The 23334-nt window shown below is 41.9% G+C and overlaps 1 protein-coding gene across 1 annotated transcript in view; it reads right to left on the reverse strand.

Annotated features, from left to right (window-relative positions):
• The window catches only part of LOC310996890 (uncharacterized protein), a 227766-nt gene that overhangs the window by 15205 nt on the left and 189227 nt on the right, over positions 1-23334 (reverse strand). The window contains exons 15-18 of the mRNA XM_083986399.1: positions 20746-20919; positions 17405-17578; positions 13311-13484; positions 462-635 (exon numbers count right to left, since the gene is read on the reverse strand). Of these exons, the coding sequence (XP_083842525.1) occupies positions 462-635; positions 13311-13484; positions 17405-17578; positions 20746-20919 (696 nt within the window). The remainder of the gene's footprint in view (positions 1-461; positions 636-13310; positions 13485-17404; positions 17579-20745; positions 20920-23334) is intronic.

A 23334-nucleotide genomic window follows, 5' to 3' on the forward strand; every position in this document is an offset into this window, starting at 1 on the left:
GAATAGTGCGATTAATTAGCTAGATTATTATTTTTTAATTGATTGACAGCCCTTGTAGAAACACATGTTGAATGAAGCAGCTGATGAAGCTCAGAGACAGATAAGCCTGCTGACTGACGTCACAGACTAAACCTGCTCAAACTTCTTTAAGGTGCTGAAATCAGCACACACACTTCTATTCTATTCTACTATTTCACTACAAACATCACAGAGGTGGAGCCACCAGCTATTGATTATAGATCAGTTATTGTCCGACACATTACATGTGTTTATGTAGGCTAGTTGAGGAGAAATGTGAAGAGAAACAGTGACTGGACTAAAACCAGAGAAGAAGAAAACAGACATCACCATGACGACCTTCAGTGTGGATCAGTATAACATCAGCCTCATGTCTGCAGCTCAGTGTCAACACAACTTTCACATCACATTAATCTGAACATAGAAATAAAACAGAGTCTGACCTCAGAGTCTCCAGTCTACAGTCTGGACTCTCCAGAAAACCACTCAGATCCTTCACTGCTGAATCCTTCAGGTCGTTGAGGCTCAGGTCCAGGTGTCTCAGGTGGGAGTGGTTGGACTTCAGAGCTGAGACCAGAGAAGAACAGCTGATCTCTGACAACCTGCAGTTCATCAATCTGAATAAAGAATAAAAGCAGTGAGTTGAGGACAAAGCTCCTTGTTGACAGCGTTCAGTGTCTCATCATCTGTTCAGAGCTGAAGAAGCTTCAGAAAGAACAAGTTCAGAAAATCAAAGACCAACAGCTGAAGCAACAGGAAGCAGGTTAAACAGTCACATACAACATTAATCCTGAATACCTAAGATTCAGCCACAATCCAGATATGGTGGGTCACATGTTTTGGTTGTGCAGGGCTCTGAACAACTTCTGGACAGAAATCTTTAAAGCTCACATACATGGTGTCAATGTAGACCCTGATCCTGTAGTTGCCATCTTTGCAACAACAACCTCAGAAGAACAATTTACTGTTGGAGATGTTTTTATTTATGGTATATCTATATATGTGAGTGTATAGATCTTTTTTCTATTTTCATTATTTTATGGGGGGGGGGGGGGGGGGGGGGGGGGGGGGTGGGCCTGGTTGATTTGCTGTAAAATGTTAATTGTTCTGTAACCTGAAAAAAGGCTACAATTAAAGTGCTTAAAAAAAACAAAACAGCCACATACAGAGAGAAAACAGCTCATTAATATTCTTGAGAAGCTGCTGCTGCTTCAACAACAACACAGACGTAGTGACTCCGCCTCTTAAACTCTGCCAGCTCCACCTGTAAGGACAAAGTGGAGACAAAAGTCCAACAGGTCCAGTCAGTGAACTGACCTCAGAGTCTCCAGTCTACAGTTTGGACTCTCCAGTCCAGTACACAGAGCCTTCACTGCTGAATCATCCAGGTTGTTTTCAGTCAGGTCCAGTTCTGTCAGGTGGGAGGGGCTGGACTTCAGAGCTGAGGCCACGACTTCACAGTGACTCTCTGAGAGTTGACAACCAACAAGTCTGTGGAGAGAGAAAATAAAATGTCAGAATTAAATCAGCTTTAGACTGTACAGTTGATGTATCTGATGACAGGATGTGATAAACATCTGAGGTTCAGGTCATCTTCTCTGTCTGAGTTTGACATGAAACATGGCTGGCATGTTCAGACCAAAACCCCCAAAATAGTTGGTTTTGGTGTGATATCAATAGTGGACTTGTCATATTCAAGGCTGTGAAGATGAGCAGGAAGGTGGAGAAGACAGTGACTGACAACATGATGGAGAAACATAATTTACAGAAACTAAATGTCTGGTGGTGATCTGGGCATCTACAAAATTTCAAGAAAAGCTAGAAAGCAGCTGCTTAAATCAGTTTCTGGAAAGTCAAAATAAAAAAACAAATTACAGTGGCAGGCAGCCCTGGTCAAAATGTCTGTTAATATGTTAAACAGTTCATCAAGCAGAAGATGAAATGATCTCCAAAAGACAAAGTTAAACATGAAACACTCTTTTTTTCAATATCTTAATCAATATCAGTGTATTATTTTAGTTTTCTACAGTTTCAGAGTGAAAAGGGGAAACAAAGCAGCAGCAGCAAAAGAATGGGAAACCCAGGAGACTTGAGCTTTCAGAGAACTTTGACCGAGGTATCAGACAAGAGATTTACTATTTACACACTGGGATGGGGGGGGGGGGGTACAAGTTACTAACTATGTAGGGGGCCCAGACCTTTGCTGAGGGACCTTTTCCTTTTCTGGCAGTTTGAAAAGGTAAAAGATGAAAAAAATTATATAGTTTAAAACCTAAATGTGTCATCTATAACTTCATGTCTTTTGGAGATCATTTTTTTCATCTTCCACTTGCTCAACTGTTCAGATTAACAGATATTTTGACCAGGGATGCCCAAACTTTTGCATGACACTGTAACTGTTATGGTGATTAAACAGCAACAATCACAACCAGCTGAAGAATCAACATGTTGGAGCAAAGTCAAACTGAGGCCTTATCCGCATGAAAACGGAGCTTCACCCAAAAAGATCTTTTCTTGTTCGTCTGTAAACATGACATAGTTTCCAGAAATATCTGTGTACACACGGATCCACTGAAAATGACTAAAAACGCTGTAATACATCCACCAGGCCCGTGTGGAGCGTATGTGTCGCTGTAACTGCCACACATAAACACTTCTAACAGAGAAGAAGAAGGAAGCTTCTCCGCTCCATCTCCAAACATTATAAGTGGATTAATTAATTATGATTTTAAAATGATTAATCGAACAGTAGTCTGGACTCACCGAGCCTTCCTGCAGTTCCTCACAGCGGGGATCAGTCTCAGTCTTCCTTGATCTGATGTGTTGTACTTCTCCAGGTCCAACTCATCCAGAACCTGCTCTGACATCTGCAGCATGTAGGCCAGAGCTGAACACTGGATCTCAGAGAGTTTCTTCTCTGATCTGTTCTCTGACTTGAGGAACTGTTGGATCTCCTGATGAACGGACTGGTCCTTCATCTCCGTCAGACAGTGGAAGATGTTGATGCTTCTGTCAGGAGAGATGTAATCAGTCTTCATCTCCTTCAGGTAGTTGATGGTTCTCTGGATGGTTCCTTTGGGTGGTCTGTTCTTTCTCTGACCCAGCAGACCTCCTAACAGCCTCTGGTTGGACTCCAGAGAGAGGCCATGAAGGAAGCGAACAAACAGGTCCAGGTGACCATTTCTACTGCCGAGGGATTTCTCCATGGCTCTCTTCAGGAAGTCATCCAATGTCGGATAATTATACAGTTTTCCCAGGAAGTTCTTGAGGACCTGTGTGTTCCTGTTGGTGAAACAGTGGAACATGTAGACTGCAGCCAGAAACTCCTGAACACTCAGATGAACAAAGCAGTAGACTGTTTTCTGGAAGATCACACTCTCTCTTTTGAAGATCTCAGTACAGAGTCCTGAGTTCACCAAGGCCTCTGTGACATCCAGACCACACTGCTCCAGGTCTTCTTGGTAGAACATGATGTTTCCTTTCTCCAGCTGTTCCAACGCCAGCCTCCCCAGCTTCAGAAGAACTTCCCTGTCGGCCTCCGTCAGCTCCTGTGGACTCGTCTCATGTCCTTCACCGTACTTGTCCTTCTTCCTCTTTGTCTGGACCAGCAGGAAGTGTGAGAACAGGTCAGTCGTGGTCTTGGGCAGCTCTCCTCTCTGGTCTGTGGTCAACATGTGCTCCAGAACTGTAGCACTGATCCAGCAGAAGACTGGGACTTGACACATGATGTGGAGGGTCCTGGCCGTCTTGATGTGTGAGATGATTCTTCTGGACAGATCTTCATCACTGGACCTCCTCCTGAAGTACTCCTCTATCTGGGCGTCAGTGAAGCCTCTGACCTCTGTTACCCTGTCAACACATGTAGGAGGGATCTGATTGGCTGCTGCAGGTCTGGAGGTGATCCAGACCAGAGCCGAGGGAAGCAGATTCCCCTGGATGAGGTTTGTCAGCAGCACGTTGACTGATGACGTCTGTGTGACATCAGACACAACCTCCCTGTTGTTGAAGTCCAGTGACAGTCGGCTTTCATCCAGGCCGTCAAAGATGAAGAGGAGTTTACAGACAGCCAGCTGCTCTGCTGTCACCTTCTGTAATGTTGGATGGAAAACATGGAGCAGCCCGAGAAGACTCAACCGCTGATCTCTGATCAGGTTCAGCTCCCTGAACGAAAGCAGAACCAGCAGACTGACATCTTGGTTCTCCAAGCCCTCGGCCCAGTCCAGAGTGAACTTCTGCACCGAGAAGGTTTTTCCAACGCCAGCGACGCCGTTGGTCAGAACCACTCTGATGGGTCTCTGTTGGACAGGTGAGACCTTAGAGACTTTGTCTCTCCGTTGGACAGGTGAGACCGTAGAGACGTCCTCTCTCTGTTGGACAGGTGAGACCGTAGAGACGTCCTCTCTCTGTTGGACAGGTGAGACCGTAGAGACGTCCTCTCTCTGTTGGACAGGTGAGACCGTAGAGACGTCCTCTCTCTGTTGGACAGGTGAGACTGTAGAAACATTGTGTCTATGTCGGACAGGTAAGTCTTTAAAGACACAGTTTTTCTGTTGGACAGGTGAGTCTTTAAAGATGTCGTTGCACTTGATTGGAGTGTCATGGAGGGTCTTCTTCTTGGACGTTGTCTCCAGCTGTCTCACCTCATGTTGGGTATTAACCTCTTCATTCTGTCCCTCTGTGATGTAGAGCTCAGTGTAGATGCTGTTGAGGAGGGTTTCACTTCCTGTTCCACTTCCTGTTCCCTCAGTTCCTTCAGTCACTCGTTCACATCTGCTCCTCAGACTGATCTTATGTTGATCTAAAACCTCCTGCAGACCACGATCTGCTGAGAGACAAGAGACAGAGTCAGACTGAAGACATTTCATTACACACTGATGACTTATCTCTCATTCTATCCCTCACTCAGTGTATCCAAGATATTAATCTACAGATGTCAGACAAAACAGAAATACTCTTTCTTTGGTGTCCAGGCTCAGAGACAGAAAATTGCAGCACATCTCAATTCTCTGTCTCTTGACAGCAAAGTTGAAGCAAGGAATCTGGGTTATCAACAACAGAATTTGTGGTTAAAGTCACTTTAACCACATTACAAGATAAGCATTCTACCATCTCACGTGTGCACATATGCAAGTTTAAGTGTGTGTGTGGTGAAGATGGCTCAATACACCCGACCCGAGCGATGACAAGCGCCTTGAAATTTTTAAAAACCTCTCCCCACAGGGTTTTTTATTGGAGTTGAAACATGAAAATCGGTACACATGTGTAAGTTGTCAAGACGCACATGAAAGTCTCTTGCCCCATTGGTCTACTCCAAACAGGAAGTCAGTGTAGCATGTATAAATGTACAGTTTTGATAATAGTTATTAATATTAGGCTAGACCCACAGAAGAAGTTAGCTCGGCTCAGGGAGGAAATGAGGTAATGAAACACCACACAGAGACGTGGGTAGTTGCGTAGAAAATAGGTACCATGTATTTAGAAAACAAACAATGAAAACACAAAATTACTGCAAATATAACTTAAAGAAAATATAATTGTATTTAAATAAAAATAAATAAACTAATCAACTACTCAAATTCTACTCAAATTGAATTTTTGGCGTGATTCCCACACGTTGTATTTTAATTAACTTGTCCTAGGGATTTTGTCCAATTGACTTCAAATTGATTACAGATCATTGAGAGACTATGCTGATCAAAAGTTATTAAAAGCTTTTCTCTACGTCAAGGGCCGTGGCCTCAGGTCCACTGTGGCATGGGGTCGCGAGGGCCCGTTCATCGCCGCTTGCGGCTTTAATTTTTCCATTGTATACTTTTGTATGCCTGTTGTGAAGCACAGTCTGCCTTGTACATGAAATGCGCTTTATAAATAAAGTTTGAACTGAATTGAATTGAAGACAGAGAGTCTGCCAATCTGATCTGATTATTTTCATCAGCTAAATTGCAACAAAGAGAAAGTTTGAATGTTGCTGTGTGATGGAACAATGACTCTCTGACATCAGATCCTGGTTTTAGAAATGACCACATCAGCAGACAGATGTTCAGTCTCACTTTGTCCACAGCTGCTCTGATTGGCTGTCTGCAGCTCACCTCTGGTTCTGGGTCTTTGTCCACACTGGGGACAGGAGGGGGGTCCTGAAGAACCAGACTGGTCCCGGTCTGAGGTGAAGCACCGTCTGCAGAACCAGTGTCCACAGCCGGTGGAGACTGGATCCTTCAGGACGTCCTGACAGAGACCACAGCTGGACAGCTGCTGGTCCACAGAGACACCACTCCTCTTTCTCCTGTGAAGACATTTCTGTGTCACTAACATGTCACAGTTTTTACTTGGATTTTATTTTAGAAATAAGTCTTGCTTTTCTTTTAGGGTGAAACAGAAACTGGTGGAGTCAACCTTTCTTCCGATTATTGATTACGGTGATGTGTTATATATGAATTGCCTCCGTTCAACGCCTCCACATGCTGGATAGTGTGTATCATGGTGCTCTGAGGTTTATTACAAACTGTGGAGCTCTACCTCATCATTGTGTCTTGTACAGTAAAGTAAATTGGCCATCTTTATATGTGTGCAGGCTCGGCCATTGGTATGTGCTGATTTACAAGGCCATTCTTGAGATGATTCCATCTTATTTATCATCCCTTCTAATCTTGACTAACAGGGCCGACAGTCTCCGCTCTCAGGACTTTTGTCATTTTACTGTTCCTAAGGTGAGAACAGAAATGGGGAAGAAAGCTTTTAGATTCTCTGCTCCGAGTACATGGAACAGTTTGCAGTCAGAGCTCAAACTCCAAAGTCTGGTTGGTATCTCTGAATGTATTCAAGTCCATGATAAATTCCATCACATCCAGGCTTCAGGAGTGCAAATGTTTCACTTGAGTGCAAATGTTTGACTAATCCTGTAAATTCTTTTAACTAATTTTGAAAATTCAATTGTTTTTTTTTGTTTTTTGTTTGTTTGTTTGTTTTGTGTCTTTGATTAATGTGACTGTGTTTAAACTATGTGCCGTCATTCTTGGCCTGGTCTCTCTTGCAAAAGAGATCTTAAATAAAGGTTATAATAATAATAATAAAACAACAGTCACTGCTCCACATCTGTGCTCTGATTGGTTAAGCAGAGGGAAAACAAGAAAAGAGCGGAGAGAGGGCTGTACTATGTGTGCTTGCTCTGTCCTCATAGTGGAATGATTTTTTGTATTGTCCCTAATAAGAGACAATAAAGGTCTAAAGTCTAAAGATAACAGATTCATATGATACTGAAATAGAAGGAACTCTGGGTCACTTATGCATTGATCCTGTCAGTCATATTGTTCCACACCGCCTCTGTTACCTTGTTCATGGCAGCAGTTTTCCTTTTTCTTATTGTAAGTTCTTTATATACATCATAAATCTCCATAAGGAGTGCTTCCTGGTTTCTCAATTCCAATTCTCTCCGTTTCCTTCACATGAATCTAATGACTGAATCATCTTCAGCTCAGAAACTGTCTCTTACTGTGACTCTGAGGGTCCAGGTTCATGTCCGAGGTCTGGGGGATATTCTTTAGACCAGCTACTCTTCACAGACGGACAGATGGATCCTGGAGGCTCTGCTCTGTGATCCTGATCTCTGCAAAAATCAAATCAAATTTTCAAATCAAAAAATAAATTTTGTGGATGTTAATTGAATCCGTAAGTCATCACTGTTTCTAAATACTATCCCCTGAATTACATTGTTGTTGCAGTAAACATTATCATGCTTGCTGACTTCATTTGTGATTAGCAACTAAAACATATAGCCTGTTTGTTGCAGTGTAAATAGCACTTGACTCAGACATGGTCTAATATACAGTATTTACATTTTCAATAATAACTATAGTATTTCAATATTTGTATGTTCTACCATGTAAAAATAAGCTCATTGGCTCCTACTGAAGACGTGAATCTGTGGAAACTGTTATTTCCTGTTCTGGTTCCAGCCACGTTGACTGCAGCAGCTGCAGAGACAGTTTGGACGTTCACAGGTTTGTAGCAGCTCTCTTACTGTGACTCTGAGGGTCCAGGTTCACGACCGAGGTCTGGAGGATGCCCTTTGGACCAGTGACTCTTCACAGACGGACAGATGGATCCTGGAGACTCAGCTCTGTGATCCTCTCTGCAAAAACAACAAACTTTATTTTTCAAATCAAAAACAAAATTGAGTAATGGACATGATTTGTTCATTTTGTGGATGTTAATTGAATCCGTAAGTCATCACTGTCTCTAAATACTATCCCCTGAATTACATTGTTGTTGTAGCAAACATTATCGTGCTTGCTGACTTCATTTGTGATTAGCAACTAAAACATATAGCCTGTTTGTTGCAGTGTAAATAGCACTTGACTCAGACATGTCTAATATATTTACATTTTCAATAATAACTATAGTATGTCATTATTGCAATATTTGTATGTTCTATCTACCATGTAAAAATAAGCTCATTGGCTCCTACTGAAGACGTGAATCTGTGTAAACTGTTATTTCCTGTTCTAGTCACGTTGACTGCAGCAGCTGCAGAGACAGTTTGGACGTTCACAGGTTTGTAGCAGCTCTCTTACTGTGACTCTGAGGGTCCAGGTTCATGACCCAGGTCTGGAGGATGATCTTTGGACCAGTGACTCTTCACAGACAGACAGATGGATCCTGGAGACGCTACTCCATCTTCCATCTTCAGGACTTCTGACTCTGAGTCTGACTGTAATAAAAACACACACACACACACATCTATTAAAACAAGTCAAGTTGACTGCAGCAGCTCCTATTTACACACCCCCTGTCTTCTCAAAAAGAAAAAAAAAAACTTCACTTGGCCACTTTTCATGTGTATTATTGAATCTCACTTCCTGTTTTTTCCTCCTTTTCTCTCAATGTCTCTGCGTCGACTAAAGCTCACTGACTATTATTCCCTCCACAGTCCACAGGGACAAACTGACTCACACACTCTAACTATGTGACTATTAAGAAATAATAATAATAATAATAATAATAATAATAATAATAATAATAATAAAATAAAAAGTTGTGTTAACACTCACCTGCCTCCAACTTCAGTTTCACTTTCTGCTTTAAAATGGCGCCTGGACTCTCTGAATACCTGCAGAGATGTCCAGTATTGTATCTGGACTTTGACACCTGCTGCGCTCCAATAGTGGTTTGACTCGCCCTCCGCTCTTGGTACTTAATAAGTTACAGTGAAGGGAAAGTGATAAAACTGCCCTCGTTCACTGAAAACCCAGACATCACTTCCGTGTCCAATGGCAGGATATTCAGTATAGAAACAAGAGGCAGAGCCGGGTCAAAAACACCACGGGAGCTTTCATTTATGAATAAATAGACATATATATTCATGTATATGAATTTAATTCACAATATAGCATAACTATATATATATATATATATATATATATATATATATATATATATATATATATGTTTGTTTGTTTTTTTACTGTAAAAAGAAAGAGAGAGAGAGAAGATTAACGTAACGTGGGACGAAAGTAACAAAGCGATTTTCTCTCTCACAGAGCCTACAAGTCTGATGTCTAACTTTGTCAGCATGTAGGCTACATCTTGTATGACCTAACAGAACTGCAAAACATCTTGAGGTTATGTCTTACTTTGACCGAGCTACGTTCAAGAACCAGCTGTTTTCGGACGGCGTACTGTGTCCTGTTGTAATTCTCTCTGACCGATTCGCGATAGTGTTGCCTCTTTCTCACTGAACTCCGTGCTGTCGCTCCTCTCTGCTCCTCTCTCTCTGTCTCTCTGAGGGGCGGGGCTGCCTCGCGCTGCGCGCTGTGTCTGTGAGAGCGCGTGTACGAGCGCGCGCCGCTGCACCATAGATGTCTGTATAACTCCATGTGCTGCAGACAGTGGTGCCTGGTGCCTGCTAACAACTTAGCCTAGCACTTATTCCACATGCTTAAATATGAGTCATATCTCAGTGCTTGTTTGACTAACACTAGCTACTTAGAGCACAGTAAAATTAAAGTAACACTGTGAAGCTGCTGCAGTCATCTTGTTAAGAACAGGCTAATGACAGCTGTCTGTGTTTATCTTGTCACAAATCACAAAAACTTCTAATTGAGACAAACAAGTCCCAAGCAGGCCCCTGTCTAACATGAGGCTACCTGACTGTAGTGAATCACAGCAGCAACAGGAGGAATCACTCATTCAATTTAGTTGTCGTGAAATTTGTAATTTGTTCCCAGATTAAATTTATTCTGATTTTGCTGTTAAACTTTGCTGTTCTTACTGTAGAAACATGTAGCCTAGTGTAGATTAGCAGTGAATAAACTCATGTTGGCAATAATTTGTTGACACAAAATAAATGGCAATTAAGAGATACAGACAGCTTTTACGGAGTGGATAAACTTCAAATAATCTATTCATTCTCCATCATCCTCCTCATCAGACCCTGTAACCCATAGAAACAATCCTGATTGAAATGCCTTATTACTGTAAGATACACATTAACAACTGACGAATATGAAACATCAGACAAAAAGTCTCTTTCGACATTATAAGTTAGGCTATTATATTTTTTTGTGTGACTATATGATAAGTTAGGCTATTATATTTTTTTGTGTGACTATATGATAAGTTAGGCTATTTTATATTTCCACATGTAAATTGTTTGCTCTGACATGTTGCCACTGCTAAAATAGTCTATTTACTGGCTCCATTCGTTCATTCTCTTAGTACAAAAACAGAAATCCTGTGCATTTACACGTAGCACTTGTACAAAAACAAACAAAAATCTTGTGCATTTAGCACTTGTATACAGTAAGCCTACGTAAAAATAAAGTACAAAAATATACAAATGAGAAGTGCATCACTCAGCCACAGCATCATTTCTCTGTACTGGGTCAGGCCACAGGACTTCATCCTCAACTGGCTCATATAGTATACTATAACATATATGTTCCCTCACATCATTGGACACAAGTGTGATTAGTTTTGAGTTGTTGTGTTCAACCGGTGACACCTGCGCTTTACAGTTTTTCTCAATTAGACTAAATACAAAAGAACTAATCAAAGTAACAAGCAACAGGTGAGGAGACAGGAGGGCAAAGAAACCTGATTGGTGGAGACACACAAGGAACAGGGCAGGGCTGACAAGGTGTAACACAGGACAGGTGTGCAAGGAGAGTGGAGGGAAAACACAGGAAGTGACACTAGAACAAAAAGCACAAGAACTGAACTACAAAATAAAACAGGAACTGAAGAGTCCAAAACAACTGAAAACCGAGCCACTAATGGCGGCAGACCCAGGGTCATGACAATCTGTGCCCAAAACTGAACTATGTGCATGCCCCCAAGTTCCTCCGAGTCCAGATCTCGCAGGACCTGAGGTGGAGCAAGAACACCTCTGGGATTGTGCTGAGGGGCCAGCGGAGATTGCACTTCCTGAGGAGGCTGAAACAAGCCTCCCTCCCCACCAACATCCTCAGGATCTTCTACAGAGGCGTGGTGGAGAGCGTACGTACTGACCTACTGCATCTCGACTTGGTTCCCCAGCTGCAGTGTGTCAGACCAAAAAGCCCTACAGAGGATAGTCAGGGGAGCAGAGAGGGTCATCGGAGTCTCCCTCCCCTCTGTCCAGGAACTCTTCTACAGCCGGTGCTGGAGCAGAGCCCTGTCACTTGTCATGGGACACCTCACACCCTCTACACAAGCACTTTGAGCTGCTGCCTTCAGGCAAACGGTTCAGAAGCAGCATTTTTTCTTTTCTCTTCTATTTATTTATCCAGATTCTTATTCTATTTTTATAGAATTTTTACTCTACATTTTATAAGTGAGTGGGTATGTGTGGGGGAAATGGAGGTGGGAGGGGGGGAGTGTGTGTTGTATTTCGAGTCTCTGAGAAACGTCATCTCATTTTGTCTATACTACACTGTAATGTAGCAAACTGATAAAATAAAGACCTTTGACCTTAAAAGGGCCGAAGACCATTAAGACAGACAGACAGACAGACAGATAGATAGATAGATAGATAGATAGATAGATAGATAGATAGATAGATAGATAGATAGATAGATAGATAGATAGATAGATAGATAGATAGATAGATAGATAGATGATTCTTCGTTCGTCACTGTAACTTGATCATGGTGTAAATCCTGAAGATTTTAAATTGAATTTCAAAGACAGAAACTAACAACAATAACAACAACAAAAACAGGTTTGCAAGAAAGAGCTAAGACACAAACTTAAAAAAAAGAGGAAAATAATCATATCAATACAAGTTTCATAATTCTTAATCTGTCTTTATTGCATTAGATCATACATGTTTCATATATATCTACATATAAATGTGAATTTGTACAATACAATCTGTTAGAAAATACCCGCAATGCTCCAAAAGCCATAGCACTATAAAACAGCTACCAAATGATTATTACATTAAATCGAGATCAGTCCTCTCTCTCTGGTCTGTAGAGAAGAAGCAGAAGTTATAAGGAGGTGATGAGTCACAAACCCATTCAGTGATGTTATATATGATGTCATATCTTAACAGGTTCACCTGTTCACAAACATTTTCTCTTCACTGCTCCACTTTACATTTTATTTTACATCCACAATCATCAGCTGTGGAAACAGCAACAGATCAAATTCACTTCAGAGTCCCCAGTCGAAAGTCTGGACTCTTCACAAGGTCACGAAGCTGCTGCAGAGCTGAAGAGTTCAGGTCGTTTCCTCTCAGGTCCAGTTCTCTCAGGTGGGAGGGGTTGGACTTCAGAGCTGAGACCAGAGAAGAACAGCTGATCTCTGACAAACTGCAGTCCACCAAGCTGAATAAAGAATAAAATAAAATCAGATGTGTCCTGATCAATGATCAGTGAATAAAATGAGCAGACGGACTTTGTCCTTCTGCTGCCACATGATGATGATCCTGTTGGTCTAAAACACTGACTACAACACTGAGATTCAGGACTTTATCAAAGTTTAAAGGTCCAGTCTTGGTCCTGGTCTCAGGAAACCACACACACACACACACACACACACACACACACACACACACACACACACACACACACACACACACACACCTGAAGTGATCAGACTATTGATTATCAATGAGGACTAAAGTGAAATGAGCGGAAAGTATCATTCTCAGTGTGAGAGAAGAACAACTGGAAACATGAGACAACAACTATTTCAAACGTCCTTCATCCATTAAATCAAAGTCAATAATCAAAGTTCTGAGTGCAGATCAATCAGGTTCAGTTGTGGATCAAAGATCAAAGATCTACAACAGTAACAGTCAGTGAACTGACCTCAGAGTCTCCAGTCTACAGTCTGGACTCTCCAGAAAACCACTCAGATCCTTCACTCCTGAATCCTGCAGGTTGTTGTAGCTCAGGTCCAGGTGTCTCAGGTGGGAGGGGTTGGACTTCAGAGCTGAGACCAGAGAAGAACAGCTGATCTCTGACAAACTGCAGCTGATCAATCTGGAGAAAGAATAAAAGCAGTGAGTTGAGGACCTCAAGTGGCCTCCATCATTCATACATGGAGGCAGTTTATGTCAGTTAGGGCCACTCTGCCATGTAGGCCAGATTGGTGGAGGCTGCAGCAATGGTTAATCTTCTGAAACTTCTCCACTCTCCCCACAGGATCTCTGAGCTCAGCCAGAGTGATCTGTGGGTTCTTGGTCACCTCTCTGACCAAAGCTTTTCTCCCCCTGTTGTAAATATTTTTCTCTGACAAATAGGATAATAGGTTACTACAATAACAAATGCTTTTATTTTGAAATAAGAATTACCACGTTTACATGATGTTTTTTAATTCTGAATTAATTATTCTGAATTAAAATATTCTCCTTAGAGTTTACATAGAAATAATAATTCCGAATTGGGGTTTACATGGAAAACACATTAAATCGCCTTTATTTAATTCCGCTCAACGTCTGGGGGTCGGGAAGGCTTCTGATTGGACAGTGGCTCACTGGCAGTGAGCTTCACCTTCCTCGCCGGAGCAGCAGCGGCGGCCGGGCACCGGGGTCTGTGGAGCGGGTTCATGAAGCCTGGTTGTCCCGACATGATTCACTCACAACACTGCGGCTGTAACGTTATGTTGTGTGTGTTGTAACCTACTTTTCACGGTTAAATTATCACCGCGACACACACACACACAGAACGGCGAGTCAGTTAATACGCATGCGCAGAACGACCGGAATTATTTTTAAAAAGAATAAACGTTTACATGATAGAGGAATTAATTAATTCCGCTTTAAAATAGGAATAAACCACCCACTTAATTCGGAATTAAGTTTAATTCCGAATTAAATTTTCACTCGGAATTAAGTGTTTACATGATCTTTTTAAAGCGGAAATTAACTTTAATTCAGAATTAAATGATTTTAATTCGGAATTAAAGCTCTCATGTAAACGGGGCAATTTAGAGGTTAGTTGCTACAAAAGAATGTTATTGTTGCTAAGTAACGGATCTGCTGTTTCCTCCTAGTACTTTTATGTCGCCGTTGTTTGTTGTCCATGCCTTGTAACAGTGTTTCCGTGTTTAAATCAGTAAATATGATCGGCTTGAATGAGAAACGGCAGTGATCGTCATTTTTTAAGAAGCTCCAACACTTTTGAAACAACACCCCCAACTGTTCAGTTTGGCCGGAGGGCTGCAGCTCTAAGAAGAGTACTGGTTGACCTAAACTTCCCCCATGTAAGAATGATGGAGGCCACTTTGCTCTTCGAAACAATAAGTGCAGCAGGTTTTTTAAGCCTTGTCCAGATCTACATCAACACAGTTCTGTCTCTGAGCTTTTGGGGCAGTTCCTTTGACCTCATTGATCTCATTTTGCTCAGATGCAAATGAGCCACAAAGTTCATGTTTAGACAGGTGTGTGCTTTTCCAAATCATGTCCAAACTATTTAACTCAACATAGCTAGGCTCAAATGTAGGTGCAGAACCACCTCAAAGAGGAATAAAAGAAATTGACAGCAGCTGAATGACCTACAGGAGTATCATATGGAGCTAAAACACTGCCGTCAAGCAAAACTGAAATAAAAAATGTTGAAAGCTTGAAACCCCGTGTTTGAAAGTGTACACAAGATTTGAAAGGCTGAAATAAAAATTCAAATATCTGAAACCATTATTTTGTATTTGAATTTTCATTTCAAATCTCTGCAGCGTTTCTTTGTTTTTTTTCTTTCACTTCTTTATAACTACGGCACTGTTTTTACAGTGTTTCAACAACCCACTTTCAGGGTTCAAAATTTGGCACTATTCTCCCACAGTATAATTTTGTTATCCGGTTTTGAAACCTTGTAAATGTAGATTTGAAAACTGGTGTGAATATATTTAGAAAAAAGTGTTGACATGTTGAAACCTGAATTTTGAAAGGGCGAATCTCTACTTCTGTCGATCTGCCACACTGTATTGTATATCTAATCAGCCCACTGTACATTAGTACATTAGCCGGCCGGCTAATAGTGTGTCCGTCACGGAGAAGCCCCCCTCTGTAGCGGTAGGCAGCGGGCTTCCGCACCTGTTACACAGTGCGGGCTTGGGTCGCTCAGCTCGCTCTGCCGTCTTTTTTGGGGGGGGGGTCACCAATGCAATGTACAGTAACTAAATACTTAGGAAATAAAGTAGTAGCCTAATTTAAAACAGGATGGTGGAGCGGCCCGAGCCAACAACCATGGGTGCTGAAGTGTGGGTGAGAGGCTGAAACAGTCCGCCTCGGCCACCCACCGCCTACCGCTACAGAGGGGGGCTTCTTCTAATGTGTCCGTGTCTGGCGGACACGGACACATTATTAGCCGGCCGGGGACACACCGGCCGACTAATAATGTACAGTGGGCTGATAAACAAGACAAAAACCTTTCAATGTGCACCCCTTCCTGGATTTGACCCCAGGTCACCTGTGTGGTAGACAACTGCTCTACCTACTGTACTACCGCAGCAATTAGTACACTGGGTTCACGACAGCAGGGGACATGAGCGAGTGCGTTTCTGCTCTGTCACTGCATTGGTGGAGCAGTCTGTCAGTCTCGTGTGGCCGATCGACAGGACGATATGTCATTGGACTATAAGCTTATTCAGCAACCAATAGGCTGAGAAGGTTGTTACCAAATCCCGCCTTCTGTCTTCAGAGTTTCAAAAACTTTTTTACGGAGTTTCCAAACTTAGTTGCAGTGAGAACACTGCTAAATTTGAAACTCTGAAAGCGTGTTGTTGAAACACTGTAAAAACAGAGCTGTAGTTGTAAAGAAGTAAAAGAAAAAGACAAAGATTTGGAATGAATTTTCAAATACAAAATAATGTTTTGAGAGATTTTAATTTTTATTACAGCCTTTCAAAACACTATTTACGCTTTCAAAATTTTCAAATCAGAGATTTGCCCTTTCAAAATTCAGGTTTCAACATGTCAACACTTTTTTCTAAATCTATTCACACCAGTTTTCAAATCTCCATTTACAAGGTTTCAAAACTGGATAACAAAATTATACTGTGGGAGAGTAGTGCCAAATTTTGAACTCTGAAAGTGTGTTGTTGAAACACTGTAAAAACAGTGTTGTAGTTGTAAAGAAGTGAAAGAAAAAAACAAAGAAACGCTGCAGAGATTTGAAATGAAAATTCAAATACAAAATAATGTTTTCAGAGATTTGAATTTTTATTTCAACCTTTCAAAGCACTGTTTACACCTACAAATCTTTTGTACGCTTTCAGACACGCGGGGTTTCAAACTTTCAACATGTTTTGCTTGATGGCAGTGTTTTAGCTCCATAGTATCAGAGCAAAGGGTCTGAATACTTGTTCAGGTGATATTTCAGGTTTTGTTTTGGGTTTTTTTTTAACATAAAGCTGCAAAATAACAACTAAATTGAAGGGGGTCTAAATATTTTCCTCACTGCCTTCATGGTCTACTGTAGATGGATGGATGTGTGCTTATGTTTATGTTCTGTTAATTTGTAGACAGGAGGAGGAGAGATGACAGGAGGAGGCCAGAGAGAGAGGTGACTGGGGGCGAGTTTGTGTGTGTTTTTGTGTCACATCAAGATTCATTGAAACTGTGTCTTCTCTGGATGATCACCACTGATGATCTTAAAGATGAGTTTGATTTAATAAGATGTGTGTAGTTCTTTACAGATGTAGCCTCTCAATATTGCTGTCAAACCTCACCAGATTTAAGCCTTTTAATATATATTTGACAAACATTTCTGACAACTGAAAATCCTTAGTCAAGGACACCCCCAAGAAACAGTGACTGGACTAAAACCAGAGAAGAAGAAAACAGACGTCACCATGACGACCCTCAGTGTGGATCAGGATAACATCAGCCTCATGTCTGCAGCTCAGTGTCAACACAACTTTCACATCACATTCATCTGAGCACAGAAATAAAACAGAGTCTGACCTCAGAGTCTCCAGTCTACAGTCTGGACTCTCCAGAAAACCACTCAGATCCTTCAGGTCTGAAACCTGCAGCTTGTTGGAGCTCAGGTCCAGGTGTCTCAGGTGGGAGGGGTTGGACTTCAGAGCTGAGACCAGAGAAGAACAGCTGATCTCTGACAACCTGCAGCTCCACAATCTGAATGAAGAATAAAATCAGTGAGTTGAGGACAAAGCTCCTTGTTGACAGCGTTCAGTGTCTCATCATCTGTTCAGAGCTGAAGAAGCTTCAGAAAGAACAAGTTTAGAAAATCAAAGTCCAACAGCCGAAGAAACAGGAAGCAGGTTAAACAGTCACATAGAGAGAAAACAAATCTACAACAAACAACAAATCTACCTACGGGTACTAATAAAGTAAAACTGAACTGAACTGAACTGAAAAGCTCATTAATATTCATGAGAAGCTGCTGCTGACTCCGCCTCTTCACCTGTCAGCTCCTGTGGCTCCATCCATACAAACTCATGTTGAGCAGCCACATTGATCTAGAGGTTTACTGACGATGCTCGAGTTTTAAAGACAATAAACAAGAGAGGCTGAACTCTGTTGCTATGACAACAAACATGAAACTAGTGTTGTCAAAGTTAACGCGTTAATTTTGGCGATTCATTTTAAACATTAATTTTAAACATTTGACATGTTACAAAACATTAACGCTGTTTTGTTTACTTCCAGTGGCGGCTGACCCGTTACCTTTGGTGACGTGTGCAGGCAAACCAGACAAAGCATGTACCGGCTGTAGCGCTGTTATTCTTCACTTTATTAGGTTTTAATATTTTTTCATGCGAGTAAGTAACCGTTTAGATCAGTGGTTCCCAAACTTTTTTGTCTTGCGTACCCCCTGAGCCTTTTTGCCATACCACAAGTACCCCCTCTCTCTTACGTGTTGATGATTCTCCAAAAGTGGTCATATAGAACGCAACACAACTGATTATGAAATGAAAATCATTTCAATTTCTCTGTTCAATTTGTACAAAGACATTTTACACATTCTCCTGCATTTTAGTTGTTTCTGGCTGTTGTGGTGTTATGGTCAAATGTGTCTTCACAGAGTTGTAGGATTGTCACAAACTAAAATTTCAAACTCAATACCAATACCCAGGAAAATATTGAATATGACATCATATTCAATACAGCAGCAGTGCCTCCCAGCTTATTATTGTTCCATTATTTTATTTTTATTCTAATCAAAAGGACTTATAACAGAATTTTTTTTTGTTTTTTTTATTAAATGAAAAGCTAACTAAGAGTTGTGCAATTCCAGCGTGTTGCTATTGTTTCATTACATTCATTAGAATGCCTCTCCTTTCCTCTGACGGGTGGGGCTCCCCCCTCCCTCACAACACACACACGTGCACGCAGACAGCGGAGAAAAAGAAAAAGAGAGGAGTGTTGCCGTTAATTTCGCCGTTTTAAACTCTTACGGCTAAATTCACCCTACGTGTGTCTAGTTCTGTGTATCTCTGTTACTCACTCAGGTCCAAACGCTCTGGACGCTGCTCTGCTCTGCTCTCCTCTGCTCTGCCTGTCGAGTGCGCGCGTCGGGCGCTGTGGGGGCGCGCTGTTAATATCGATACTTTTAGAAATCAGTCATGTATCCAGATGCGCCGTTTTGCATCGATACTATTGACAACTATACAAAGCTGTGCTACAGGTTGTTGTCTTCTGGGGGGAACTAGTTGTGGCGCACGTACCATTTCAGTAATGGGCTTCTGAAGTGACTTGGAATATCGACTTATCATCTTAGTAATAAATTAATGAATGTTTCTACGTACCCCTGCAATGTGTTCACGTACCCCTAGGGGTACGCGTACCACACTTTGGGAACCACTGGTTTAGATGACCAATATGCGGTTAGTTTATCCACATGATGATGAAGTTGCTCCGACGACGTTCTCGGAGCAGTGACGCTCCACCAGCAGCGACCGTAGCGGAGCATCACCGAGGCAACAGCCCGGTCTGCGCAGCCGGTCGGCCGGGTAACAGCGTCGTCCCCGGGGTGAGACAGAGAGCCAATTAACTTAACCGCAGGTCTTTAGAGGTTCACCGCCGGCTGGTTTCATTCTCTTTAGATTATTTATTGAGTGTTTGTTTAGTTGTTGATTAGTTTGTTTGAATGAAAAGTGAAGTTTCATGTGTGAATTGAACAGAAGAGCAGCGTTGCCTTGGAGATGTAGACTACACAAATCACCACCTACAGATCAACAAATTAAACAATGAACCGATCGGTCTATAGCTATTCAATTTAATTTACAGAGGGAAATTCAGTGATGTGGTTGTTTTTTCGCGCACGTCAGCAGCACAGCTTGGTAGGAAAAAAGGAAAAACAAAATATGTTGGCCATGCCCATAAGTGGTCTGGAGTGGTCTTGATGGTTTTGATATTCAACCTGCACTTCAACACATGTAGCCTGGGTTGTTTTGTTATTATTTCTGTTGGAGAATATAAGCCAGTGGCCTTTTTTGTGCCAAATTTGTTCTTCACAGGAGAGAAACTGTGTTTAAAGTTTTAAGAAAGCCATTTAAATTGTCTTTGACTTTTCTTTGTGTTTATTCTACACTAATTTGATGATTATACATGAATAAATATTTGTTATAAGCTCAAGCAGTAAGTGGACAAATGCAGTTTATTAATAATAATAATAATAATAATACATTTTTTTAATCGATTGACAGCCCTAGTAGAAACACATGTTGAATGAAGCAGCTGATGAAGCTCAGAGACAGATAAGCCTGCTGACATGACGTTGCCATGGTAATCATGAAGTCGTGATCGATTTTATTAGGCTACTTGGCATCCTGGAAACCTGCCTGATTTTGGAGATATGCAGTGTTTGTTTGCCATAACTTTCATTATCTCCTCTACTATCGCGCACCCCCCCAGCCGTCGAAGCTTCGATTTTGATCGATTTTATGTCCGCGAATATTCAATTATCAAAATATGATAATCGGGACAGCCCTATTGACTGTCACAGACTAAACCTGCTCAAACTTCTAGTGCTGAAATCATCACACACACTTCTATTCTATTCTACTATTTCACTACAAACATCACAGAGGAGGAGCCACCAGCTATTGATTATAGATCAGTTATTGTCACATTACATGTGTTTATGTAGGCCTGGTTGAGGAGAAATGTGAAGAGAAACAGTGACTGGACTAAAACCAGAGAAGAAGGAAACAAACGTCACCATGACAACCGTCAGTGTGGATCAGTAGCCTGTAACATCAGCCTCATGTCTGCAGCTCAGTGTCAACACAACTTTCACATCACATTCATCTGAACACAGAAATAAAACAGAGTCTGACCTCAGAGTCTCCAGTCTACAGTCTGGACTCTCCAGAAAACCACTCAGATCCTTCAGGTCTGAATCCTGCAGCTTGTTGGAGCTCAGGTCCAGTTCTCTCAGGTGGGAGGGGTTGGACTTCAGAGCTGAGCCCAGAGAAGAACAGCTGATCTCTGACAACCTGCAGTTCTCCAGTCTGAATGAAGAATAAAATCAGTGAGTTGAGGACAAAGCTCCTTGTTGACAGTGTTCAGTGTCTCATCATCTGTTCAGAGCTGAAGAAGCTTCAGAAAGAACAAGTTCAGAAAGTGAAAGTCGAACAGCTGAAGCAACAGGAAGCAGGTTAAACAGTCACATACAACATTAATGCTTTGTCCAATTTGCTCGAAACTTCACGTGTGTGATGAAGGTCCGCCCCTGAGCTCATCTGCCCACATCTGGTTACCGCCCTCTGGTGGATGAACGACAAATTGCGTTTTTTCGCTCCTGCCAGGTTTTATCTCCCTTCTCGCCACAGCCCCTGCGTGCCTCAGGTCCACGGTGGCGCGGAGACGCGAGGGCCTGATCATCACCGCTTGCGGCTTTAATTCTGTTTATAACCTGTGGAGGTCAGCATTATGCTGGACAGCGTACAGCCTGCCGCAACACGAGAAGAAGAAGAAGAAGCTTGTACCGGCTGTAGCGCTGTTATTCTTCACTTTATTAGATTTTCATATTTTTTCATGCGAGTAAGTATCCGTTTAGATGACCAATATGTAGTTAGTTTATCCACATGATGATGAAGTTGCTCCGACGACGTTCTCGGAGCAGTGACGCTCCACCAGCAGCGACCGTAGCGGAGCATCACCGAGGCAACAGCCCGGTCAGCGGAGCCGTTCGGCCAGGGTAACAGCGTCGTCCCCGGGGTGAGACAGAGAGCCCATTAACTTAACCGCAGGTCTTTAGTGGTTCACCGCTGGCCGGTTTCACTCTCTTTAGATTAGTTATTGAATGTTTGTTTAGTTCGTTTGAATGAAAAGTGAAGCTTCATGTGTGAATTGGACAGAAGAGCAGCGTTGCCTTGGAGATGTAGGCTACACAAATCACCACCCACAGATCAATAAATAAAACAATGAACCGATCGGTCTATAGCTATTCAATTTAATTCAGTTCAGGGAAATTCAGTGATGTGGTTGTTTTTTCGTGCACGTCAGCAGCACAGCTTGGTAGGAAAAAAGGAAAAACATGCGCATAAGTGGTCTGGAGTGGTCTTGATGGTTTTGATATTCAACCTGCACTTCAACACATGTAGGCCTGGGTTATTTTGTTATTATTTCTGTTGGAGAATATAAGCCAGTGGCCTTTTTTGTGCCAAATTTGTTCTTCACAGGAGAGAAAAAGTTTAAAGAAAGCCATTTAAATAGTCTTTTAATTTAAATATACATTTTTGTGTTTATTCTACACTAATTTGATGATTATACATGAATACATTTTCATTATAAGCTCAAGTCGTAAGAGTGCAAATGCAGTTTATTTGTTGATAAATTAATCGCGATTAATTACAGAAAATTGTTAGATTAATTAGTAAATTTATTTTTTTTATCTATCGACAGCCCTAATTTATTTATTTTCTGTCTTGTGAGGGGGGGTTGGGCCTGGTTGATTTGCTGTAAAATGTTAATTGTTCTGTAATCTGAAAAAAGGCTATAACTAAAGTGCTTAAAAAAACAAAACAGCCACATACAGAGAGAAAACAGCTCATTAATATTCATGAGAAGCTGCTGCTGCTTCAACGCAGACGTAGTGACTCCGCCTCTTAAACTCTGCCAGCTCCACCTGCAAGGACAAAGTGGAGACAAAACTCCAACAGGTCCAGTCAGTGAACTGACCTCAGAGTCTCCAGTCTACAGTTTGGACTCTCCAGTCCAGTACACAGAGCCTTTACTGATGAATCATTCAGGTAGTTTTCACTCAGGTCCAGTTCTGTCAGGTGGGAGGGGCTGGACTTCAGAGCTGAGGCCACGACTTCACAGTGACTCTCTGAGAGTCGACAACGAGTAAGTCTGTGAAGAGAGAAAATAAAATGTGTCAGAATTAAATCAGCTTTACGCCGGGATTCCACTGGATGCGGAACGATTCTGAAACGGGTCCGCTACGGAACGGCTGCGTACTCCGACTCCGTCAACTCACACCGGTTCTGTCCGTGATGTTGATTGTTGCGGCTCTGCCGCACAGCGGGAACACGTGATCTCGCGATAAAGCGGGTTGTAGTTTCCATAAAGTGAACCACAAAATCAAAAACAATTAATTTAATCCAGAGGAGTAGTAGAGAAACAACGTGGTGCTGACCTGACTTGATTTTACAATCACTATCTCCTTGTCCATGGTGTAAACGGGGTGAAATGATGTCTGAAAACCTCCGAGCTGCTGACTTCAGGCCGGTCGCTGCCCATTACAACGTTTTCAAGGTGTAAAGCAGGAAATATGCTCCACTGTTAACACGGTGTATTTTATTTTGAAAATTAACCGGGTGTCTTATTTTGTATTTTGCCCACGATTTCCTGTCATACACGACCTGCTCTGTGCCGAGCTCTGCGTATGTGTTGCTCCGGCTGCCGGATGCCGGTGCTGT

Source organism: Trachurus trachurus, assembly GCF_905171665.1.
Source record: "Trachurus trachurus genome assembly, chromosome: 14".
In the NCBI taxonomy this organism is placed as follows: domain Eukaryota; kingdom Metazoa; phylum Chordata; class Actinopteri; order Carangiformes; family Carangidae; genus Trachurus; species Trachurus trachurus.